General features: G+C 42.5%; 1 protein-coding gene across 1 annotated transcript in view; it reads left to right on the top strand.

The window, feature by feature from the left end:
- LOC112223231 (protocadherin-15-like) overlaps positions 1 to 25446 on the top strand; it is a 308092-nt gene that overhangs the window by 195300 nt on the left and 87346 nt on the right. The window contains exon 18 of the mRNA XM_042305516.1: positions 18798 to 18926. Within this exon, the coding sequence (XP_042161450.1) occupies positions 18798 to 18926 (129 nt within the window). The remainder of the gene's footprint in view (positions 1 to 18797; positions 18927 to 25446) is intronic.

Below are 25446 nucleotides of genomic sequence, written 5' to 3'. Positions count from 1 at the left end.
TCCCCCATACTGAGAATATATAATCTAATACTAGACTCCCCCATACTGAGAATATATAATCTAATACTAGACTCCCACATACTGAGAATATATAATCTAATACTAGACTCCCTCATACTGAGAATGTGTAATCTAATACTAGACTCCCCATACTGAGAATGTGTAATCTAATACTAGACTCCCCATACTGAGAATGTGTAATCTAATACTAGACTCCCCATACTGAGAATGTGTCATCTAATACTAGACTCCCCATACTGAGAATGTGTAATCTAATACTAGACTCCCCATACTGAGAATGTGTAACCTAATACTAGACTCCCCCGTACTGAGAATGTGTAATCTAATACTAGACTCCCCATACTGAGAATGTGTCATCTAATACTAGACTCCCCATACTGAGAATGTGTAATCTAATACTAGACTCCCCATAATGAGAATGTGTAATCTAACTGAGAATGTGTAATCTAATACTAGACTCCCCATACTGAGAATGTGTAATCTAACAGAGAATATATAATCTAATACTAGACTCCCCATACTGAGAATGTGTAATCTAATACTAGACTCCCCATACTGAGAATGTGTAATCTAATACTAGACTCCCCATACTGAGAATGTGCAATCTAATACTAGACTCCCCATACTGAGAATGTGTAATCTAATACTAGACTCCCCATACTGAGAATGTGTAATCTAATACTAGACTCCCCATACTGAGAATGTAATCTAATACTAGACTCCCCATACTGAGAATATATAATCTAATACTAGTCTCCCCATACTGAGAATATATAATCTAATACTAGACTCCCCATACTGAGAATATATCATCTAATACTAGACTCCCCATACTGAGAATGTGTAATCTAATACTAGACTCCCCATACTGAGAATGTGTAATCTAATACTAGACTCCCCATACTGAGAACATATAATCTAATACTAGACTCCCCATACTGAGAAAGTGTAATCTAATACTAGACTCCCCATACTGAGAATGTGTAATATAATACTAGACTCCCCATACTGAGAATGTGTAATCTAATACTAGACTCCCCATACTGAGAATGTGTAATCTAATACTAGACTCCCCATACTGAGAACATATAATCTAATACTAGACTCCCCCATACTGAGAATATATAATCTAATACTAGACTCCCCATACTGAGAATATATAATTTAATACTAGACTCCCCATACTGAGAATGTGTAATCTAACTGAGAATATATAATCTAATACTAGACTCCCCATACTGAGAATGTGTAATCTAATACTAGACTCCCCATACTGAGAATGTGCAATCTAATACTAGACTCCCCATACTGAGAATGTGTAATCTAATACTAGACTCCCCATACTGAGAATGTGTAATCTAATACTAGACTCCCCATACTGAGAATGTGTAATCTAATACTAGACTCCCCATACTGAGAATGTGTAATCTAATACTAGACTCCCCCATACTGAGAATGTGTAATCTAATACTAGACTCCCCATACTGAGAATATATAATCTAATACTAGACTCCCCATACTGAGAATGTGTAATCTAATACTAGACTCCCCATACTGAGAATGTGTAATCTAATACTAGACTCCCCATACTGAGAATATATAATCTAATACTAGACTCCCCCATACTGAGAATGTGTAATCTAATACTAGACTCCCCATACTGAGAATATATAATCTAATACTAGTCTCCCCATACTGAGAATATATAATCTAATACTAGACTCCCCCATACTGAGAATATGTAATCTAATACTAGACTCCCCATACTGAGAATGTGTAATCTAATACTAGACTCCCCCATACTGAGAATGTGTCATCTAATACTAGACTCCCCCATACTGAGAATGTGTCATCTAATACTAGACTCCCCCATACTGAGAATGTGTAATCTAATACTAGACTCCCCATAATGAGAATGTGTAATCTAACTGAGAATGTGTAATCTAATACTAGACTCCATACTGAGAATGTGTAATCTAACTGAGAATATATAATCTAATACTAGTCTCCCCATACTGAGAATGTGTAATCTAATACTAGACTCCCCATACTGAGAATGTGTAATCTAATACTAGACTCCCCATACTGAGAATGTGTAATCTAATACTAGACTCCCCCATACTGAGAATATATAATCTAATACTAGACTCCCCCATACTGAGAATGTGTAATCTAATACTAGACTCCCCCATACTGAGAATATATAATCTAATACTAGACTCCCCCATACTGAGAATATATAATCTAATACTAGACTCCCCCATACTGAGAATGTGTAATCTAATACTAGACTCCCCATACTGAGAATGTGTAATCTAATACTAGACTCCCCATACTGAGAATATATAATCTAATACTAGACTCCCCATACTCCCCATCTCCAGTCCATTGTTTTGATCAGATCCTGGCCAAACAGGAGTAACAGTGATTTATGTATAACAGTACCGGGGGTTATTAGGTGATAATCATGGTTGATTCAAATGTGCAATAATGGAATATCCATATTTTGTCCTCAATAAGGGGATCTTAAAGGTTGCATAAGGTGTTAAGAAAATGTGAATAATCGCCAAAACGTGATGCATTCCCCTACTATTATATTTATCTAAATACTTTCCCTTGTCGTTGCATATCCCCATGTCAAAAATATCTCTCTCCATCTCACACATGTAACGAGGAAGCCAGCGGACAGATTCCTGTGAAATGATTCTCTTTGATACCAGCGGTGTTATATTTAATAATGCAACTGTGACAGGGTACCGAACTGACCTTTATGAAAATGAATACAAATGCCTCTCTTCTGACACATTCTGATAACTGAAGCACCTCCCCCTAGATGTAATACTAGCCACCTTAAAGATGCATTCCGGGTTCTTAAACTCAACAAACTGGATTTGATTCATAACATAAACCGCAAAATGGATGACGTAGTACACAATTAGACACGTTTTGGCTTGCGGGCACCACTTTCAAAACTACAGCCTGAAATTCTACAAAAGTTTCAGAGTGCATCTTTAATTGGCCAGTAGTCTCAGAGCTTGTCTCTTTCTCCTCTAGTGGAGAGGAGAACTCTCATCCTCTCCTTAAAAGTGTAGTCCTGTTGGTTGTCTCATGCAAGTCAGATAATGCAGAGAAGAGTAGAGTACCACTAAAATCCCTCCCCTCTGTGCTTTCCACGATTCAACTTATTCTATAAAACATTGAGCAAAGTTGAAACTGCAGACTTGAGTGGGTAGGGTAGAAGCAGAGACAGAGGTCTTTAAAATGCAGTGACCTTTCCAAATCAGCTGGTCATTAGCGTCGCTAATAAACAGTCATGTAGGAACTAGGAAGAGCTTTCTAGTTTAGGAGAGACACACACACACACAGAGGGTGTTCCACAAGCATATGGAGTAGCAAGCCAAATAGAAAAAGAAGCCAGCCAGGTTCCCCCAGGCTGGGGGGTTATGATATTTTTGCAGAACAAGCTGGATTTTGTTAGCCTTTTGTATGTTCTAAAGCTAGATTGTATTTTCAACCAGCAACTATCAGGAAATAACACTGATAAAAAAATGTCACACTTTTACAGTGTTAGTTTTATCAGCTGTTGTACAATAGGATATAAAAAAACTGAAAAATATCATTTTTACAGTAAAGCTTCTCTGCTATCAGCAATACAGGTGCAATTGAAGAATGAAGCAGGTGTTAAACATGGTCTTTGCTACACAGAAACACTTTGATTTGTCAACACTTTGATTTAATCAGTAGACCTATATTAATATATTTAAAATACCATATCATTACCTTTTAAAACAATTCAATCTGTTTTCTTTTATAATATTTTGGACCAGAGTAAGGATATTTCTCCACTAACCTACCCATCGTTCCAGAAGTCAGGAGGATTCACCATCTTCATCAAATGTTTTCATGATTTGTCTGCAGAGAATTGCCAAAAAGTCAAGCAGTATGCAAATGATTTAAAAAACGTATTTTGTACATAATGTTGCCGCTACCGTCTCTTATGACCGAAAATAACTTCTGGACATCAGAAGCGATTACTCACCACGGACTGGCAGAATGCTTTTTTTTCCTTTAAACGAGTCTGACGAGCCCGACTCAAATGATATACTGCTTTCTCGGGAACAGGCCCAGATCCCCGTGATTTGCGTGAAGAGGAGGCGGAGAAAAAGGGGCCAGAGGGCGGGCTGCCTTCTGAGAATTCCCAATAAACCTCCAATTCCTTCCATTCAGCTAGCAAACGTGCAATCTTTGGAGAATAAAATAGATGACCTACGCAGAAGATTAAACTACCAACGGGACATACAAAACTGTAATATCTCATGCTTCACGGAGTCGTGGCTGAACAGCTACACTATCAACATACAGCTGGCTGGTTATACGCTGTACCGGCAGGATAGAACAGTGGCATCTGGTAAGACAAGGGGCGGTGGACTATGTATTTTTGTAAATAACAGCTGGTGCACAATATCTAAGGAAGTCTCAAGCTATTGCTTGCCTGAGGTAGTATCTTATGATAAGCTGTAGACAACACTATCTACCTAGAGAGTTTTCATCTGTATTTTTCATAGCTGTTTACATACCACAACAGACTGAGGCTGGCAGTAAGACAGCATTAAATGAGCTGTATTCCACCATAAGCAAATAAGAAAATGCTCACCCAGAGGCGGTGCTCCTTGTAGCCGGGGACTTTAATGCAGGGAAACTTAAATCCATTTGACCAAATTTCTATCAGCATGTTAAGTGTACAACCAGAGGGAAAGTAACTCTGGACCACCTTAACTCCACACACAGAGACGCAAACAAAGCTCTCCCTCGCCCACCATTTGGCAAATCTGACCATAATTCTGTCCTCCTGATTGCTGCTTACAAGCGAAAATTAAAGCAGGAAGCACCAGTAACTAGATCAATAATAAGTGGTCAGATGAAGCAGATGCTAAGTTACAGGACTGTTTTGCTATCACAGACTAGAACATGTTCTGGCATTCTTCCGATGGCATTGAGGAGTATACCACATCAGTCATTGGCTTCATCAATAAGTGCATCAATGACGTCATCCCCACGGTGACCATGCGTACATACCCCAACCAGAAGCCATGGACTACAGGCAACATCCGTACTGAGCTAAAGGCTAGATCTGCCGCTTTCATGGAGTGGGACTCTAACCCGGAAGCTTATAAGAAATCCCTCTATGCCCTTCGATGACCCATCAAAAAGGCAAAGTGTCAATATAGGACGAAGATCAAATCATACTACACCGGCTCTAACGCTCATTGGATGTGGCAGGCCTTGCAAACCATTACAGACTACAAAGGGAAGCACAGCCGAGAGTTGCCCAGTGACACGAGTTTACCAGATGAGCTAAACTACTTCTGTGCTCGCTTCGAGGCAAATAACACTGAAACATGCATGAGAGCACCAGCTGTACCGGAAGACTGTGTGATCACACTCTCCGCAGCCGATGTGAGTAAGACCTTTAAACAGGTCAACATTCACAAGGATGTGGGGCCAGACGGATTACCAAGACGTGTACTGTGAGCATGCGCTGACCGACTGGCAAGTGTCTTCACTGACATTTTCAACCTTTCCCTGTCCAAGTCTGTAATACCAACAAGCAGACCGAAAGTAGTGCCTGTGCCCAAGAACACTAAGGTAACCTGCCTAAATGACTACCGAGTCGTAGCACTCACGTCTGTAGACAAGAAGTCCTTTGAAAGGCTGGTAATAGTTCACATCAACACATCCCACCACCCACTCCAATTTGCATACCGCCCCAACAGATCCACAGATGATGAAATCTCTATTGCACGCCACACTGCCTTTTCCCACATAGAAAAAAGGAACATCTATGTGAGAATGCTATTCATTGACTACAGCTCAGCGTTCAACACCATAGTGCCCTCAAAGCTCATCAACTAAACACCTCCCTCTGCAACTGGATCTTGAACGTCCTGACGGGCCACCCCCAGGTGGTAAAAGTAGGTAACAACACATCCGCCATGCTGATCCTCAACACAGGGGCCCCTCAGGGGTGCGTGCTCAGTCCCCTCCTGTACTCTGTTCACTCATGACTGCACGGCCAAGCACCACTCCAACACCATCATTAAGTTTGCAGATGACACAACAGTGGTAGGCCTAATCACCGACAACGACGAGACAGCCTATAGGGAGGAGGTCAGACACCTGGCTGTGTGGTGCCAGGACAACAACCTCTTCCTCAATGTGATCAAGACAAAGGATATGATTGTGGACTACAGGAAAAAGAGTACCGAGCATGCCCCCATTCTCATCGACGGGGCTGCAGTGGAGCTGGTCGAGCGCTTCAAGTTCATTGGTGTCCACATCACCAACAAACAAAACATGGTCCAAGCACACCAAGACAGTCGTGAAGAGGGCACAACAAAACCTATTCCCCCTCAGGAGACTTAAATGATTTGGCATGGGTCCTCAGATCCTCAAAATGTTCTACAGCTGCACCATCGAGAGCAGGGCACTACAGAGGGTAGTGCGAACAGCCCAGTACATCACTGGGGCCTCTATACCAGGCAGTGTCAAAGACTCCAGCCACCCTAGTCATAGACTGTTATCTCTGCTACCGCAAAGCAAGCAGTGCCGGAGCTCCAAGTCTAGGTCCAAGAGGCAGCGAAACAGCTTCTATCCCCAAGCCGTAGACTCCTGAACATCTAATCAAATGGCTACCCAGACTATTTGCATTGCCCCCACCCTCCCTCTCTGCTACTCTCTGTTGTTATCGTCTATGCATAGTTGCTTTTCACTGTAAGGTCTACAACAGCGCATGTGACTAATACAAGTTGATGTGGTTTGAAATTAGGGAGCCACTGAACAGCTCTCTTGCCGATGTAATTTGGTAGGCTACTGACGAGTCACTCACTTTAACGTCACTGTCTGGCAGGTCCTGATGGACTTCATATCGAAAATACAAAGGAGATCTTTAATTTACTTGTCCTGATGCGATACCATGGACATATAACTACATTGTGTGATTTATGAATGGCAGGGATATATGAGATTGACTTTATTCAGTCAGTTCTACACCTTTTATAAACTAGTCAAGCTTGCTGTTCGCCAATGAAAGCACAGTATAGATCCTATGCCCCACCACTCCGCGGCCTATGCTCCACCACTCCGCGGCCTATGCTCCACCACTCCGCGGCCTATGCTCCACCACTCCGCGGCCTATGCCCCACCACTCCGCGGCCTATGCCCCACCACTCCGCGGCCTATGCTCCACCACTCCGCGGCCTATGCCCCACCACTCCGTGGCCTATGCCCCACCACTCCGCGGCCTATGCTCCACCACTCCGCGGCCTATGCTCCACCACTCCGCGGCCTATGCCCCACCACTCCGCGGCCTATGCCCCACCACTCCGTGGCCTATGCTCCACCACTCCATGGCTGCCTATGAAACACACCAGGGCCCAACGTTAACTTTATTTCTCGGTTGACCAAAAATCTACTGTCCCAAACTGAATTTCTACTGGCCCGGACATAGTGTAGTTCTTAAATGCATTAGGGTAATGCAAGGCCTATAGGTTGGCGTGGCTTCTCTCTATATTCAGCTATAAATAGTTATTGTGATGTGTATTAAAAGGCTGTGTAATATAATTTAGCAATGCAAGTCATTATTTTATTCTTTAGAATTGCGTTGTATTAATTGCGTTCATTTTTGTTTCTAAAGTATGTCATTTTGGGAAGATTTGATAATAGGACGCTGACCCTTTAAGACCAACGTTCCAAAAGAGATATCGTCATGGCTACAGTAGGCTAGCCAAGAGGAATGCTAGGTCTCTTTTTGTACCATTCTTTTTACAGACTATTAACAGTAGCCAGCATATTGCTAGTATGTTTACTATGGAACGTTTACATTTGAAAATCACTTTCCTGAGAAAAAATAAATCATTGATGGGTGCTTCTTTTTGCTTTGGACAGCTCGCTTGTGCTTTGTGAAGGCATCGGCTGCATTGCAAACTCAAAGTAGACAGCCATCGGCCCTAAACCCTCAGCCCTTGAATGACGTTTTACATCGTCACATCCAAGTGTACCTTAAATGTCCCTTGCCCAAGCGAGGGAGTGTGATGGTCAGAGAGGCAACATCCTTGGAGGAAGTCTTGAAGTTGATCTTAAAAACAACCAACCTAAAGCTACGAATGTACCGAGTAAGCTAACAAATCTAGCTAGCATTCCTGTCAGGTAGCTAGCTACAGTTACCCATAGCTGGCTAGCTAGTTTTATAGTTTGGTCATTTATTCCAATACATTTCAGAATTCCAAAAATATGTTTATGAATCTAGCAACATTTTATAGGCTCCACACTATGAGACTAAGCCAATTTACCAGTGCTAAAATCACTGTATATATGCACTACCTTTCAAAAGTTTGGGGTCACTTAAAAAATGTACTTGGTTTTGAAAGAAACAGGCCTCACAAGTCCTCAACTGGCAGCTTCATTAAATAGTACCCGCAAAACAGCAGTCTCAACGTCAACAGTGAAGAGGCGACTCCGGGATGCTGGCCTTCTAGGCAGAGTTCCTCTGTCCATTGTCTGTGTTCTTTTGCCCATCTTAATCTTTTATTGGGCAAATGTGAGATATGTTTTTTTCTTTGCAACTCTGCCTAGAAGACCAGCATCCCGGAGTCGCCTCTTCACTGTTGACTTTGAGACTGATGTTTTGCTAGTACTATTTAATGAATCTGCCAGTTGGGGACTTGTAGGGCGTCTTTTTCTCAAACTAGACACTCTAATGTACTTGTCCTCTTGCTCTGCAGTGAGGCCTCCCACTCCTCTTTCTATTCTGGTTAGAGCCAGTTTGTGCTGTTCTGTGAAGGGAGTAGTACACATCATTGTACGAAATCTTCACTTTCTTGGCAATTTCTCGCATGGAATAGTCTTCATTTCTCAGAACAAGAATAGGCTGATGAGTTTCAGAAGAAAGTTCTTTGTTTCTAGCCATTTTGAGCCTGTATCTAACACAACGTGCCACTGGAACACAGGAGATGGTTGCTGATAATGGGCCTCTGTACGCCTATGTAGATATTCCATTAAAAATCAGCCATTTCCAGCTACAATAGTCATTTACAACATTAACAATGTCTACACTGTATTTCTGATCAATTTGATGTTATTTTAATGGACACAAAATATGCTTTTCTTTAAAAAACAAGGACATTTCTAAGTGACCACAAACTTTTGAGTGCTAGTATAGCAAGCTAGATTCATACTTTTTTTCTGACAAGCCTTGTTGATTAAATTTGACACTTCGTTGCCACCAGAGTTTGACATGTGACTACAGTTTACATTGAATTGTGGGTCATATCAACCCACAAGTGACCAAAGTTGTTCACTCGCTCCGTTGAGCTAAATCGAGGGCCGAGGGGGCAATGTTAGTAAATTGGACCTCCACTTAAGATGGCTATTAAACTGCTTCCAGTTTCGACGGGGATTCCCCTGAGGGAAAGTGGCTGGCGCAATGGCTGAGGCGGTAATAATAACGTGTTTGGACTGCAGCCATCGTCTCATGTACTGCTTGACTGCTTGAGAAGTTGTGACTCGCAGGAGTGTGGTGGTGGTGGTGGTGGTGGTGGTGGTGCTTGATTGAACGGCCAATCGTATTGCTCAAATACAAATATCATGACATTTACGTTTGTAATCTTCAATGATAGACTGCGACAGAGTAGTTAAATGTTAGACTGGAATGCAAAAATGCGCTGAAAAGTTAGTGACTGACGAGATCTACTGTTTTTACTGGCCGTGGGCCAACGTAAATGTCGGATCCTGCACATGAAAGAAAATAAATTAATTTGCCCGAAAAAAATAGGCTAAGTAGATTTTGATTCATCTTTACCACGTTATATGGGGGGTGCAAATTCACTCACATTAGGCTATATGGGACACCTAAAATCATGCTCTCTCTCTCTGTGTAAAGACATTTTTCTGCAGCCGCAACGCACACCCCCAGGTCCCGAGAGGCAAGACAGAAAGCAGACTGTCAAACCAGTAGTGTTTCCTTGTCATCGCTCACTTTGTGACTGACAGGCCCCTGTCCTATCAATTACATTTGCATTTTACATTTTAGTCATTTAGCACAGTGGTTCCCAAACTTTTTCAGTTAATGTACCACCAAATACCACCTCATGTGCATTTTACCAGTAAGCCTATGTTCTCATGAGTTCTAAAGTACCCTCTGTGGATAGGCTAAGTACCCCTGGTTGGGAAACACTGATTTAGCTGACACTCTTAACCAGAGCAACTTACAGGAGAAATTAGGGTTAAGTGCCTTGCTCAAGGGCACATCGACAGATTTTTCACCTAGTTGGCTCGGGGATTCGATCCAGCGTTCATTCAGTTACTGGCCCAACGCTCTTATCTGCTAGAAGATGCATATTGTTCATTCAAGCGGGAGAGGGCTTGGCAGACTTTTCTCTTACTAGCGAATTGAAAAGTAGTTAAGTTAATTTACTGTAAGTGGAAAAAGTACCCGGCTGAAAATGAGTCTGTAATCGGCTGTGTAGTCGACAGCTGGCGCTAGTGGAAAACACAACACAAACACACACACACACACCTGTATCTGACGCTCCAGAACTGCATGACCTCCCTCCCTGGTGATGTCACCTCCTGGATGGGGTATTTGTTCCTCCAGGCTCCTGCGGGTGTCCCACAGGGGCCTGGAGGGCTCGGGGCCAGCCAATATTATTTGACGAGGTCCAGGGCCATGCCCCACATGAAAGGGAGGGAGACAGTACCCATTATACAGTCAAACCAGAGGTGTTACATAACACTCTGTTATAGCTAATAAATACTGCTTGTACTATTGGTCTTAAAGAGACACTGCGGTTTTAAAACCTGTGTGTTTCTGTGATGAATGGGTTCGTTCATTTTGTTACTTGTGCGTATGTGCTAGAGCATAAGGGCAGTTGGGAACATGGCTACTTACTATAGCATTACTGTTTCCCTTTTTGATGGTACACATGCAGAGCAACGTGCAGAGCAACATGCAGAGCAACGTGCAGAGTTCAACATGCAGTTCAACGTGCAGTTCAACATGCAGTTCAACGTGCAGTTCAACATGCAGTTCAACGTGCAGTTCAACATGCAGTTCAACGTGCAGAGCAACATTGTGTTCATGTCAAAGCAATAGTGCTGGATTTAGTATTTGTTCAGTTCCCTCATTACTACCCTCGTTGCTCCAAGTAAATGTTTCACGGACCATATAGATGTTTTTCATCATAGAGTTTTGCGTCATGAAGAATCCCTGCTTTCAAACGCTCCATCTTTCATGCAATACCATTACAAAACCGGCACATCCTCATTTTTATTTTGGTTTGGATTCTTCCAAACATTTGCATTTCTCTGGGTGTGCAATAATGGGAAGTAGTGTCTTTGATCTTTGCTCATAGCTAAACGCAGAGAAGAGAATAAGGAAGAGAGACGTTGAGAAGAGATAATGAAAAGGAAAGTGGCTTCCTGCTGTGAGGGCACACCTGGACACGAGGCCTCCTCTCCAACTGGTTTGACATAGGGAATGTTCTCAAATAGTTCAGAGAACGTTAAGAAACAACGTTCTGTGGGAATTTCAGTACTTCAGCATAATGTTTCCTACAGGTTTCCTCATGGTTCTATTTAAAGTCATGTTCCCACATTGTTTCGAAAATTTTAGTCTATTCAAAGAGATGGGGAGTTTATTAGGGATTTTTGTACACGGGGAAAGAAGGGGGAATTCACCAATTACTTCACAGTCCAGAAGCCGTTCTCATTGTCCGTTCCATTCTCCAGGGGCTAAACCTAAAACTTGGCTCAGCTGCTCCTCCATTGGCACCTCTGACGGCTTGGTCTCTGTGGTAGCCTTCTTTGGGGAAATAGTGTAGAGTACATCACGTGCATTCCATTTCTTTAGCAAATTCACATGGTAAATATGGGTCAGGTGCCAACATCCCGGCTGTCTGACCCTATAGTTAACTTCACCCACCTCCTCAAAGACTTCGAATGGCCCGTTCCATCGGGCCAAAAACATGCATTATGAGGTGGGGACCAGCACCAACACTTTGTCTCCTGTCTGAAAGTCCCTTTGTTGTGCCCCTCTGTTGTACACCCACACTTAGGCCTCCTGGGCTTCCAGCATGTGTTCCCATACCAGGGGCCACAGGGTTGCCATCTGATCGCTCATGTCTCCCACGTGCACCACCAAGGTTCGGTGGTGCGACAGTAGATTTTCCCAGGCTTCTTTAGCCACTTCCAGCGGTCCTCGGGGTCATCTCCTGTACAGGATTTTGAAGGGAGAGAATCCTTTTGAAGCAGCTGGTCCCAATTCTTTCCGTTGGCCTCCATCACCTTCTTTATCATCTGCTTCAGGGTACGATTGAATCTTTCCACCAATCCATCAGTCAAATCACATTTTATTTGATGGTCTGAGGGTGTGAGGGTGATACACTGAGGTGCGCAACTGGGTTATTTTCATTAGCTTGCATAGATCCTTCATGATTCATGACATGAACGTGGTGCCCTAGTCGGTCAATATCTCGTCGGGGATCCCTACTTGGGAGAACAGCATGACCAACTCGCGTTTCCCTTGGTGGCCATGGTGAGCAGGGTAATGGATTCCAGGTACCTGGTGGCATAATCCAGAATCACTAGAATGTATTGGTGTCCTCTGTTGCTCTTGGGTAGAGGTCCCAGCAGGTCCATTGCGATCCTGCTGAAAGGGACTGAAATAATGGGTAGGAGAATTAAGGGACTACGAATCCGACAGTCCAGGTCGCAAGGGTAATCTCACAGATATTGTTCTCTCTTCTCCCACTGTTCATAAAGCACGTTTCTCTCTCCATTCTCTGCCCCTTTGTGCAGGCTGCTTCCTCCTTATCCCCAAGTACTCCCTGGCTTATTGACCCACAGCCTCCCCTCGTTGGGGGAGGAAGTCCATATAAGGCTCGGGGCCAGAGCCAGCGGGCTGCAACATATATCCCCCCAATACACACTCCCCTCACCTCTCCCTGCCGTCTGCCACAATATGTTGAGCTCTTTGGCTCTTAGACAAAATACATAAAACCTTTAAAAAATCAAAAATTATGCAAATGTCTGTCTGGCTCTGACAAATACTGTATTATTGTCTCATTCGAAGGACAGTTTTCAATGAGAAATGGTCCTGTTAGGATGATCTGATGGGTTATAACTCAGGAATTGCTTATTTTTACGTTATTAGCTCAGGAATTGTTTTGTGTCATTACATATAGCCGGGAAGAACTATTGGCTATTAGATAGGCGGTAACTCACCAGAACTTGCAGAATTATGACCAGGATTACGACTTTCCTGGAGCGGATCCTTTGTTTGTTCTTTCCAGAGCAATTTATTCCAGAGGCTGACCCAAAACAACGCCGGCAGAGGAGAGGTACTCGAGGCAGTCTTCTGGTCCGACTTAGGAAGTGTGCACAACACCCACCACTCCTGAGTATTTTAATCGCTAATGTCCGATCTCCGGATAATAAAATTGACGAGCTCAAGGCCAGAGTTTCTTTTCAGAGAGACACCAGGGATTGTAACATACTCTGCTTCACAGAATCATGGCTCTCTCGAGATATACTGTCTGACTGTAAAGTCAGTTGGGTTCTCAGTACATCACGCCGACAGGAACAAAAATCTCTCCAGGAAGCAGAAGGGTGGAGATATATGTTTTCTGATTAACAACTTATGGTGTAACTGTGATAACATACAGGAACTCAAGTCCTTCTGTTCATCCGACGTAGAATATCTCACAATCAAATGCCGACCGTATTATCTCCCGAGAGAATTTTCGTCAATAATAGCCACAGCGGTCTATATCCCGCCCAAGCGAATACCATGATGGCCCTAAAAGAACTTATGAACTGAACTTCACGCTAACTGGAAACCACACATCCTGAGGCTGCATTCATTGTAGCTGAGGATATTAACAAAGCAAATTTGAGGAAAAGGCTCCTGAAATTCTATTAACATATTGATTGTTGTACTTGAGCTGCTAAAACTCTCAACAATTGTTACACTACCTTCCAGAATGCATATAAGTCCCTCCTGTGCCCTCCATTCAGCAAATTGGACCATGTTTCCATCTTGCTCCTCTTATAGGCAGAAACTCAAACAGGAAGCACCCGTGGTAAGGACTATTAAATGCTGGTCTGACTTATTGGAATCCACGCTTCAAGATTGTTTTGATCACGTGGACTGGGATATGTACAGAGTAGCTTCAGAAGATATATCGACACCAATACCGATACCAATACCGATACAGTGAATGAGTTTATCAGGATGTGCATAGGAGATGTTGTACCCACTGTGACTACTAAAATCTACCCCAACCAGAAATCGTGGATAGATGGGAGCATTCCCGCAAAACTGAAAGCGAGAACCACCGCATTTAACCAGGGCAAGAAGACTGGGAATTTGGAAGAATACAAACAGTGTACTTGTTCCCCCCGCAAAGAAATCAAGCATGCTGAACTTCAGTATAGGGACAAAGCTGAGTCCCAGTTCAACGGCTCAGACACCAGATGTATGTGGCAGGGTCTACGGATGATCACAGATTATAAAAGGAAAACCAGCCACGTTGCGGACACCGATGTCTTTCATCCAGACAGGCTGAACACCTTCTTCACTCGCTTTTGAAGATAATACTCCGTTGCCGATGTTAGTAAGACATTTATGTGTGATAACCCTCGCAAGGCAGCTGGCCCAGATGGTCGTCAGAGCATGTGCTAACCCTCACAAGGCAGCCGCGTCGTCCGAGCATGCGCAGACCAGCTGGCTGGTGTGTTTACAGATATATTCAATTTTTCCCTATCCCAGTCTGTTGTCCCCACATGCTTCAAGATGGCCACCATTGTCCCTGTACCTAAGAAAGCAAAGGTAATTTAACTAATTGACTATCGCCCCATAGCACTCACCTCTGTCATCATGAAGTGCTTTGAGAGATTAGTCAAGCATTATGTCACCTCCAACTTACCTGCCACCCTAGACCCACTTCAATTTGCTTACCGCCTCAATAGATACACAGACGATGAGATCACCACCATACTGCACACGGCCCTATCCCATCTGGACAAGATGCATACCTATCTAAGAATGCTGTTCATTGACTATAGCTCAGCATTCAACAACATAGTACCATCCAAGCTCATCATCAAGCTCGAGGCCCTGTGTCTGAACCCTGTCCTGTGGAACTGGGTCCTGGACTTCCTGACGGGTCGCCCCCAGGTGGTGGAGCTATGAAACAACATCTCCTCTTCGATAATCCTCAACACTGGGGCCCCACAAGGGTGCGTGCTCAGCCCCCTTCTGTACTCCGTTCACCCATGACTACGTGGCCAAGCAAGCCTCCAACTCAATCATCAAGTGTACAGATGACACAACAGTAGTAGGCTTGATTGCCAACAACGATGAGACAGGGAAGAGGTGAGGGCTCTGGGTGTGTGGTGCCAGAAAAATAACCTCTCACTCAACGTCAACAAAACTAAGGAGATGATGTGGACTTCAGGAAACAGCAGAGGGAGCACCATATCCACATTGATGGGACCGCAGTGGAGAAGGTGGAAAGCATCAAGTTCCTCTGCGTACTCATCACTGGAAAACTGAAATGGTCCACCCACACAGACAGTGTGGTGAAGAAGGCGCAACAGTACCCCTTCAACCTCAGGAGACTGAAGAAATGTGGCTTAAAACCTAAAACCCTCACAAACTTTTACAGATGCACAATTGAGAGCATTCTGTCGGGCTGTATCACCGCCTGGTATGGCAACTGCACCGCCCATAACCGCAAAGCTCTCCAGAGGGGGGTGCAGTCTGCCCAACGCATCACCAGGGGCAAATTTCCCACCCTCCTGGACACCTACAGCATCCGATGCCATAGGAAGGCCAAAAAGATCATCAAGGACATCAAACACCCGAGACACTGCATGTTCGCCCCGTTATCATCCGGAAGGTGAGGTCAGTACAGGTACATCAAAGCAGGGACCGAGAGACTGAAAAACAGCTTTTGTCTCAAGGCCATCAGACTGCTAAACAGTCATCACTAGCACATCAGAGACGGCTGCCTATAGATATAGATTAGAAATCACTGGCCACTTTTAGAAATGGATCACATGCCGCTTTAATAATGTTTCCGTATCAAGCATTACTCATCTCATGTGTATAAACTGCACTCCACACTATTCTATGGTATCTTAGTCACTTTTAAATTATGTTTACATATTGCATCACCCATTTCATATATATATATACGGCATTGTATTATGCTATGCTATGCTACACCACTGACTGTTAAACAGCCATCTCCAGCACATCAGAGGCTGCTGCCTATAGATTAGGAATCCCTGGCCACTTTAAGAAAATGAAACACTAGCCACTTAAATAATGTCTCCATATCTTGCCTTACTCATCTCATATGTGTAAACTGTACTCTATACTATTCTACAGTATCTTCGTCACTTTACTTGTGTGTAAACTTTGCCTCACCCATCTCATGTGTATATACTGCACTCTATACTATGCCACTGTATCTTAGTCCAATGCTGCTCTGACATATATGTATATATATTCTTAATCCGTTAAATGGCCTGCTCTGATACCGCCAGCTTAAAAACGACCTAATTGGCTTTTTAGGTGGAGATTCCATAATATTTGTCAAACAGTGAATCAGGACAAACACACCCAGTCCATCTGTAACATTACAAATGACAGACTAAACCTTTAAGAGCTGAGATGTTAGATAACCGGCATTGACTGCCTTCCTTCCTCCCACGGTCTGCCAATGGTTCAGGAGCACATTAAGTTCAAGAGAAATGGTCACAGTGATGGGTAATTTGCAGATGAACTCTCCACACTTTGATATTGGCTTTTAAATACCAACCTCTATAGCCAGCAGGCTTAAGTACAGTATGATGGAATTAACTGGTATTGTTGACCTGCTCGTACTTCCTGGATTCTGCTCTTCATTCTGGTAAGTGTGTAGCTAGAAGTGCAAAGGCATTTATTTGATGATACAGTTTTATAAAAGCCTTATTTTCTGTAAGAGACTGCAAGTTGCGTGATGTATACTGGTTTCTGAAGAGATTCAATGCACTATGTCTGTACTAGAGGTCGACCAATTATGATTTTTCAACGCCGATACCGATTATTGGAGGACCAAAAAAGGCGATACCGATTAATCAGCCTATTTATTAATTTCTTATTTGTGATAATGACAATTACAACAATACTGAATGAACACTTATTTTAACTTAATATAATACATCAATAAAATACATTTAACCTCAAGTAAATAATGAAACATGTTCAATTTGGTTTAAATAATGCAAAAAACAAAGTGTTGGAGAAGAAAGTAAAAGTGCAGTATGTGCTATGTAAGAAAGCTAACGTTTCAGTTCCTTGCTCAGAACATGAGAACATATGAAAGCTGGTGGTTCCTTTTAACATGAGTCTTACATATTCCCAGGTAAGAGGTTTTAGGTTGTAGATATTATAGGAATTATAGGACTATTTCCCTCTATACCATTTGTATTTCATTAACCTTTGACTATCGGATGTTCTTATAGGCACTTTAGTATTGCCAGTGTAACAGTATAGCTTCCGTCCCTCTCCTCACTCCTACCTGGGCTTGAACCAGGTACACATCGACAACAGCCACACTCGAAGCAGCGTTACCCATGCAGAGCAAGGGAAACAACCACAGGCTCAGAGGGAGGGACGTTTGAAACGCTATTAGCGCGCGCTAACTAGCTAGCCATTTCACATCAGTTACACCAGCCTCATCTCGGGAGTTGATAGGCTTGAAGTCATAAACAGTGCAATGCTTGACGCACAACAAAGAGCTGCTGGCAAAACGCACGAAAGTGCTGTTTGAATGAATGTTTACGCGCTTGCTTCTGCCTACCACTGCTCAGTGAGATACTTAGATACTTGTATGCTCAGTCAGATTATATGCAACGCAGGACATGCTAGATAATATCTAGTAATATCATCAACCATGTGTAGTTAACGAGTGATTATGATTGATTGTTTTTTATAAGATAAGTTTAATGCTAGCTAGCAACTTACCTTGGCTTACTGCATTCGCGTAACAGGCAGGCTCCTCCTTGTGGAGTGCAACGAGAGAGAGGCAGGTCGTTATTGCGTTGGACTAGCTGTAAGGTTGCAAGATTGGATCCCTCGGGCTGACATGGTGAAAATATGTCATTCTGCCCCTGAACGAGGCAGTTATCCCACCGTTCCTAGGCCATCATTGAAAATAAGAATGTGTTCTTAACTGACTTGCCTAGTTAAATAAATGTATAAAAAAATACCAAAAATACCAATTTCCGGTTGCTTTGAAAACTTGAAATCTGCCCTAATTAATCGCCCATCCCGATTAATCGGGCGACCTCTAAGCTGTACGACTCAGTAGTTTTGTTAATCAAGCCAACATTTTGACAAGATGCACAGTCTAAGAGAACCTCAAACTAAATGTGTTCCTGCTTTCATATCAAACACTAAGACGTTAATTCACCTAAAGCTGAGGAGAGGAGTTATTCATTACATGATGGTGAATGCAAATACAGTATGTCATCATTATTCCAAGGGCTGTAGAATAAGACCATAACCTGAAAAAATATGGATTCGTATTTATTCACTCAGATTCTGATTTGGTTAAGCATGACATACAGAGAAGTCTGCTGTGCTTTTAACTTACTATTTTAGATAGAGAAAGAGCTTTTCTCAAAACGGAGATCAATAATTGTGTCGTTTTTTATTTCTGTGCTTCCAGACCTCCACGGCCACTGTGAATATTGTGGTCACTGATGTCAACGATAATGACCCTGTCTTCGATCCGCTCCTGCCCCAAAACCTAACCGTTACAGAGGAGGAGGCCAACTGTTTTGTGGGCCAAGTAAAGGTAAGTCTGCCCTTATGTCCGCCATTCTGTGTACTCACTCTATAATCCACATTACTGAATCATCCATAGACCCTTGTAGAATGGACTCATGTTATGATACAGTAGATCTGTCTGATGAGTAAGTCAGTGCACTGTGGCTGGTTAGCCGTGTAGAGTAATATTTCTGTGGTACTGAATCTATGAACGTACATTGCAGCTTGCATTGGCATAATGTCCAAGAGGCCTTTGACATTGAAAGTCTGTCCCAATGCGGTTTGACTTACATGTACCTGGCTTGCAGCAGTACACCCTACTGTTCCTCTGTGACTCTGGTGTCTGTCTCCCGCTTACTCTCCCTGTCCCGTTTGGCTAATTGTAGTTAGTGGCCCTCAGGGATGTGAGGGTGCCAAGGCCCAACTCTGCGCTTGGCCTGCCGATCCCCCCCGGTCTCCCAGCATGTGTGCCCAGCTGCCAAGAGCCCCAAAGCAGGGAGGCCCGTATCTTTCGGTTATCACTATGGCAACAGCATCCAGAAACAATAAAAAAACACAATATTTACCTCTTACATTTAAAGAGAGGGCTCCCTGCCCGGTCCGCTGTTGATAATTTTCCAATTAAATAAATGAAATTTGAATCATTTGTCACGTTCAGGGACATCCCATAATGAGTAGCTTTGTTGGGCTCTGTTAAGCTGCAAGGAGCTGTAATTAGTGGTGTGGATAATAGGGCTGGGGATTGTTTGTGGAATAAGCGGAGGATAATGTAGGCAGACATCTTTGGTGGGACTCTGTGTTTTTTTTCTACAGTACAGCAGACCGCTGTGTTGTGAATAATTAGATTGTTTACGTGTGTGTGTGTGTGTGTGTGTGTGTGTGTGTGTGTGTGTGTGTGTGTGTGTGTGTGTGTATGTATGTATGTATGTATATATATATATAATATATATATAAGATATAAGATATATATATATAAGATATATATATATAAGATATAAGATATTATATATTATATATAAGATATTATATATATATATATATATATATATATATATATATAGTGGTGCCTGGAGAAGTGGGTATGCCCCCAAAAATTCCAAACCGCCCATTCGGTGAAGGAAAGGCACCCTGTGTAAAAAAAAATTCTATGAGATACAGTGATATCCACACTGAATGACCTAAAATGATGAATCCCATATTTGTCTTTCACAGTCAGGCCAACCCAAGCTGTACCGTGCAGTAGGCTAATAGTAGGACCTACTATTGAAACAGATAAATTAGGCTGTCAACTGAGTCTGAAATTCAAAGTTTTCCATTTTTTCAGGTTTTTGCTCTCAAAGTCCATAACAATGCTTAAATCACATCAGCAGACAACTTTTGAAGTCTGGCAAAAATCCAATACATGTAGTTTTTTTGTGTAGTTACCCTTTAATTGAAGTGTGCAGGCACCTAGCACTGTTGTTTGATTAGCATTGTTTCTGTAGCACATGAGATGAGGTTTGCAAAATGAATGGCCACTGGATTTATGCAAATAATGCCAGGTAGGCATAGGCTACTTTATAGCTAAATATTTAATAGAGAAGGTTTTTGGGAAAGCCTTTCCATCTACCAGAAGACAGTTAGGCCTATCATTACTATCCATATTTTTCCTGTTCCATAATTGTTTGAAATCTGGATGTTTTACTTCATATTATGAGACATGTCTTACCTTCAAAGTAACCTGTAGCCCAAACCCTACCAGAGAAAGGTGGAGGCAATTATTTGTACAAAGACTTCCTCATTATGCGTTCTCCTGTTCTATTTGTTCTATTCTTTTTTTCCAATGTCTAGCAGCCAATGGGATTATCCTAGTCATATTAGCAACACATGATAGTTGTTGCATCTTTAGATCTCCCCTCTTTGAGCATTTCATTACTGCGCCTAAAATGGGAAGAAATAATAGTTTATCAAAATGTTAAGCTAAACATTCCCATCTGTTCCATCAGCCCTATTAATTGATATGGCGTATACCTCCACTACACTACTTTGATACGCATCAATGGGGATTAAGAAGTGAGTATAGGCAATGCCCACTAAAATATAAATGGGCAAAGAGTGAATACCTGTGTTTACACTCCACTACACCACTGTGTGTGTGTGCGTGTGTGTGTGCATGTGTGCGTGTGTGTGTGTGTGTACGCGTGTGCGTGCGTGGCTAGACTCCCAAACCTGACCCTTCATTTCCTCCAAACTGACAATCATTCCAACCACATAACATGGCCTCCAGTGGAGAGTTTGGGACACGCTCCCAACTCTAACATTCCATGTTTGTCCCCCCCACAGCTAACCTGGAGCAAAACCATGGACCACAAGCCACATTAAAGCTGGCCAGAGGCCCTGATGTGTGCTATCAGAATATATCTCAGCCAAACATGACCATCAACACTAACTCTCCCGCCAAACTGAAATATTTGATCAAATAAGCTCTCAGATATGATCAATTACTGCAATAACATCTCGGAATGTGCAATTGATCGGCAAGTCGCTCGTACTGGCTCAGCATATGATAAGACAAGTGGGATTTGTGTAGCTACAGAGGCTACAGTATGCACATCGAAATGAGCAAGCCTTTATGGAACACTAAGCACTCAACCATCTGCCCTTCCTCAATCTGCCAACGCATGGATATTAAAGTTTTTTTTATGATTGCTTAGGCACTATCTTTGAAACTATAGGCTATTTTTGCAAAGCTCTACACACCGACCACAAAACCTTACACCAAACCAGCAAAACATTATACACCTCTTGCAAAAGCAAACAATTCTTGTAAAAACTCTTCAAACTCTTTTAAAAAATGTTTAATGTCTACAGTACACACAAACCATCATTTAAATGAGCACACTAAGCACCAACTACCCGCTGATGGTACAAATTAAAAACTTTTGGCTTTTGCTTTTTCTGTGTGCAGGGCATAGCAGTTTGAAATAAAGTTTTGTCATACATGTATTAAACACACACACACACAGGTATCCAAATGTTTTCTCAATATGTTATAACACTCCTCAAACAACAAAAGCTCAGTTGAAGAAAACTAAAACATTTGTTCTAGAAAAAAAAGAACATAAACAAATGTGGCTCCATCTCACCTTCTTTGTGGGTCTGGTCATAAGACTTCATCCACATCACATGTTGTCTTCAGCTGGGCAGCATGGAAAGTATTGTCTGGAGTGCCGTATTCAGGCCTGGCATGACCCCTGATCCATGTCTCCACAAGCCTCCTCTATTGCCTGTAGAAGGGGTATGTGTTGGTGGGGCTGGTGATCATACACCTTCCAACCACATGCAGAGAAGAATTCTCCAATAGGATTCAAGAACGGAGAGTATGGGGGAGATTGAGTGTGATGAAAAGTGGGTGACCTGTGAACCAATTGCGGACCACAGCAGCCCGGTGGAAACTAACATTGTCCCAGATGATAACGTACCTGGGTTGTTCTGGCCCCTGGTCATTAGGGATTCGTCTGTTGTTGAGGGTGTCCAGAAATATGATCATGCGTGCAGTGTTATATGGGCCTAGAATTGCATGATGGTGAAGGATGCTGTTTTGACTAATAGCCGCACACATTGTTATGTTGCCACCACGTTGTCCCGGGACATTGATGATGGCACGGTGTTCGATGATATTTCTGCCGCAGCCCCTTGTTTTTGCAAGGTTGAAACCTGTCTCATCCACATATATTAGCTCATGATGCACTGCATCTGCTTCTAGCTCCATGACTCTCTGAAAGAGTCAAGACAAGACAATGTAGCACAGTAGGAAAAGACAGGGATCAGTCAATATGATGTAGCACCATACACTTCCAGATCCAGTACCAATGATAGGATAGTATAGCTTACCTGCACATATTCATATCTCACTTGTTTTACACGGTCTGAGTTACTTTCGAAAGGGACTCTGTACAACTGCTTCATCCTAAATCTATTGTGTTTCAGTAGATGAGACAGTGCAGAGAGACTCACTCTGTTGACGTTTTGGTAATATGGTGTTATCTCATTATGTGGTCCTGCAGTTCTCGGAGTCTGATGCAGTTATTTGCAATGACCATATTTACAATGTGGGTCTCCTGCTCTGGTGGGGTAACAGTCAACCTCCTCCACCAGATAGTTGTTTTTGCAGTTCTGTAAAAACATTTGAATGGTTTTAGTGATAGATCCTTCTCATTATGAAAGTACAGTACATATTACTGTACCAGTAAGACTACAGCCCTTACAGTTACTTACCGGTTATCATTTTGAAATATCCGGATGATACCTGCAACAGTTTAACGGCTCAGATTAGGATGAACCCATTGCCCAGCCTCCCTCATGCTCATCCCATGGTTATCAACATGGTCAACCACAGTCGCTCTGATTTCATCAGTTATTGTGTTCCTGACTACCCTTCCACTTCCTCTTCCCCATCCTCTCCTTCTCCCACGTCCTCCCTGTCCTCTTCCTCATCCTTTTCCTCCTCTAGTTCTCACCCCTCTTACTCTCTGTCCAATATAGGCCTCCATTGTTGTCCCAACGAAATGTTTACCTGTGGACTATTTATAGTGCTCAAGCACTGATTTGTGTACTCCTTATATAAAACTGTTTTCACATTTGTCAATGTGGAAAGGCAATTGGCGAAATAGTGTAGCATTGTAGAGACCAATGTTTCCAGTTTTTCTAGAAGTGTGTTATTACATTGCAAACTGAGTGTAAAGCAGTGAGTTGTGTTTACAGTTTTGCAGAAAGTGTGTTGTGAAATTACACACTGAGTGTAAAGCAGAGAACGTGCATTCAGTTTGCCACACATGGTAAATGCATTGGCTACAAGTGTTAATGGTTTCAGAGATAGTGCATCAAGAATCACTGTTAGTGTTTAAGCATTCAGAAAAAACTGTAGTACCAACGGTGGGCAACCTTGTGTGGGGTGGTATTATTTATAAACTGGGTGGTTCGAGCCCTGAATGCTGATTGGCTGACAGCCGTGGTATATCAGAACGTATACCACAGGTATGACAAAACATGTATTTTTACTGCTCTAATTACGATGGTAACCAGTTCATAATAGCAAAAAGGCAGCTCGGGGGTTTGTGGTATAATGTTGATCGAAGTGATCCAAGGTACTGTCTGCAAGACAAATTAGTTTGAATATGTGTCAGCGACGGGATGAAAATCATTGGCTGATTGGAATTGATGTCTAAGACTTGTCTAGTTTGCTTCTATTATCTCGTTGATAGCACTATCAGCCCATCTCCAATGTTTTACTTGGCACATTCTGCCTGCTACTGAGCGGCATTTTGCTCTGTTTATCAAGCCAGCAAGACCCATTACTGCCTTCACTTTACGAGAGAGAGCAGGCAGCAAGACAAGTGAAGCAGAAATCACTGTTCTCTCTCTGGCTCGGTGTGCAGTCTCTTCCTCACTAGATAATGACACTATTCCCAAATTGTGGTATTTACCGGTTGGGTCTGGGGTGATGCACGGTGTTAGACATATCTCTGCTTCTCTTCCATACAGGTTTTAATGAACTTTTAATTGATTTTCTGAGAAAATGTATGCTTTCAATACCAGGTTCTGGTTCCTTTAGAAGGTAATAAAAAGGTATTGAATTAATTCCATCACTGACTGGATACTGTAGCTATCGTCATGCTTTTGGCCTGGCTGTTGTGCTTTCAGACTACAGTCGAGCCAACATGTTCTTTGTTATTTTTCATGGTAGGATGTTGCACACCAGACATTAACAGCAGGAACATCATTTGGGTATTTTTTTCTACTTTTTGCACCCCATTGCAATATGCTTTGAGTGAAGGCAATTTTCGTTTTTATGTGTATGAAAATTTAAATCCAATCCTGTCTCATTATCTCTGGTCGAAAAGAAATGTTCTCTGAAAATAAACCTTTTCCAAAGTAAATTATCACTCATCTTTTATTAGAATAAGTTTCATTTTCAAGATCGTGTATCTTTTCATCTATCAATGACTTCTAGCTCCCAATCTCGAGGTGAGATGTTATGTCTTGATCCTCCTTTATTCAATGGGATCATGGCGTCTCATTCCTACAAAGACCTCCCAGTACAGATGTAGGATCTTCATTTCATCACCCTGTTGCAGGAGAATGTTCCTGTACATTGGTGGTTTAAAAGGCTTCTGAGATATGTAATTTCTTCTTTGCATGAGCTATATGTTCCGTTACCTCATTAGTGGTTTGGAAAACCTCCTCCACTGTTCTCAACCTCGATCAAATCCTGAAGAGAAATGGAGGGATTCATGCGGAGTACAAAACAAGCCTTACGGTATACAGACAGCGCTGCTTAACTTGCACAATGTTCTTCATTTGCATTACAGAGGACACAGTTTGGAGAGTGTGTTAAACTGTTACACTGTACCTGTTTAAGGCTGTCAGCTTGGGGCCTGCGTACTGCTCTCTCCCTGCTGTTGAAACAGGTGTCTCGTCGTGTGTGTGTTCCTCCCTATTGGTTTATGCATGATGCTTACCATATGGATGGTCTAACTCCCCCTGTGTCTCCCTCATCATCCATCCCT

This window comes from Oncorhynchus tshawytscha, linkage group LG24 (genome assembly GCF_018296145.1).
Source record: "Oncorhynchus tshawytscha isolate Ot180627B linkage group LG24, Otsh_v2.0, whole genome shotgun sequence".
NCBI classification, from domain to species: Eukaryota; Metazoa; Chordata; class Actinopteri; order Salmoniformes; family Salmonidae; genus Oncorhynchus; species Oncorhynchus tshawytscha.
Note: the sequence above shows the minus strand (reverse complement) of the source record. Positions and strands in the feature narration are given on the sequence as shown.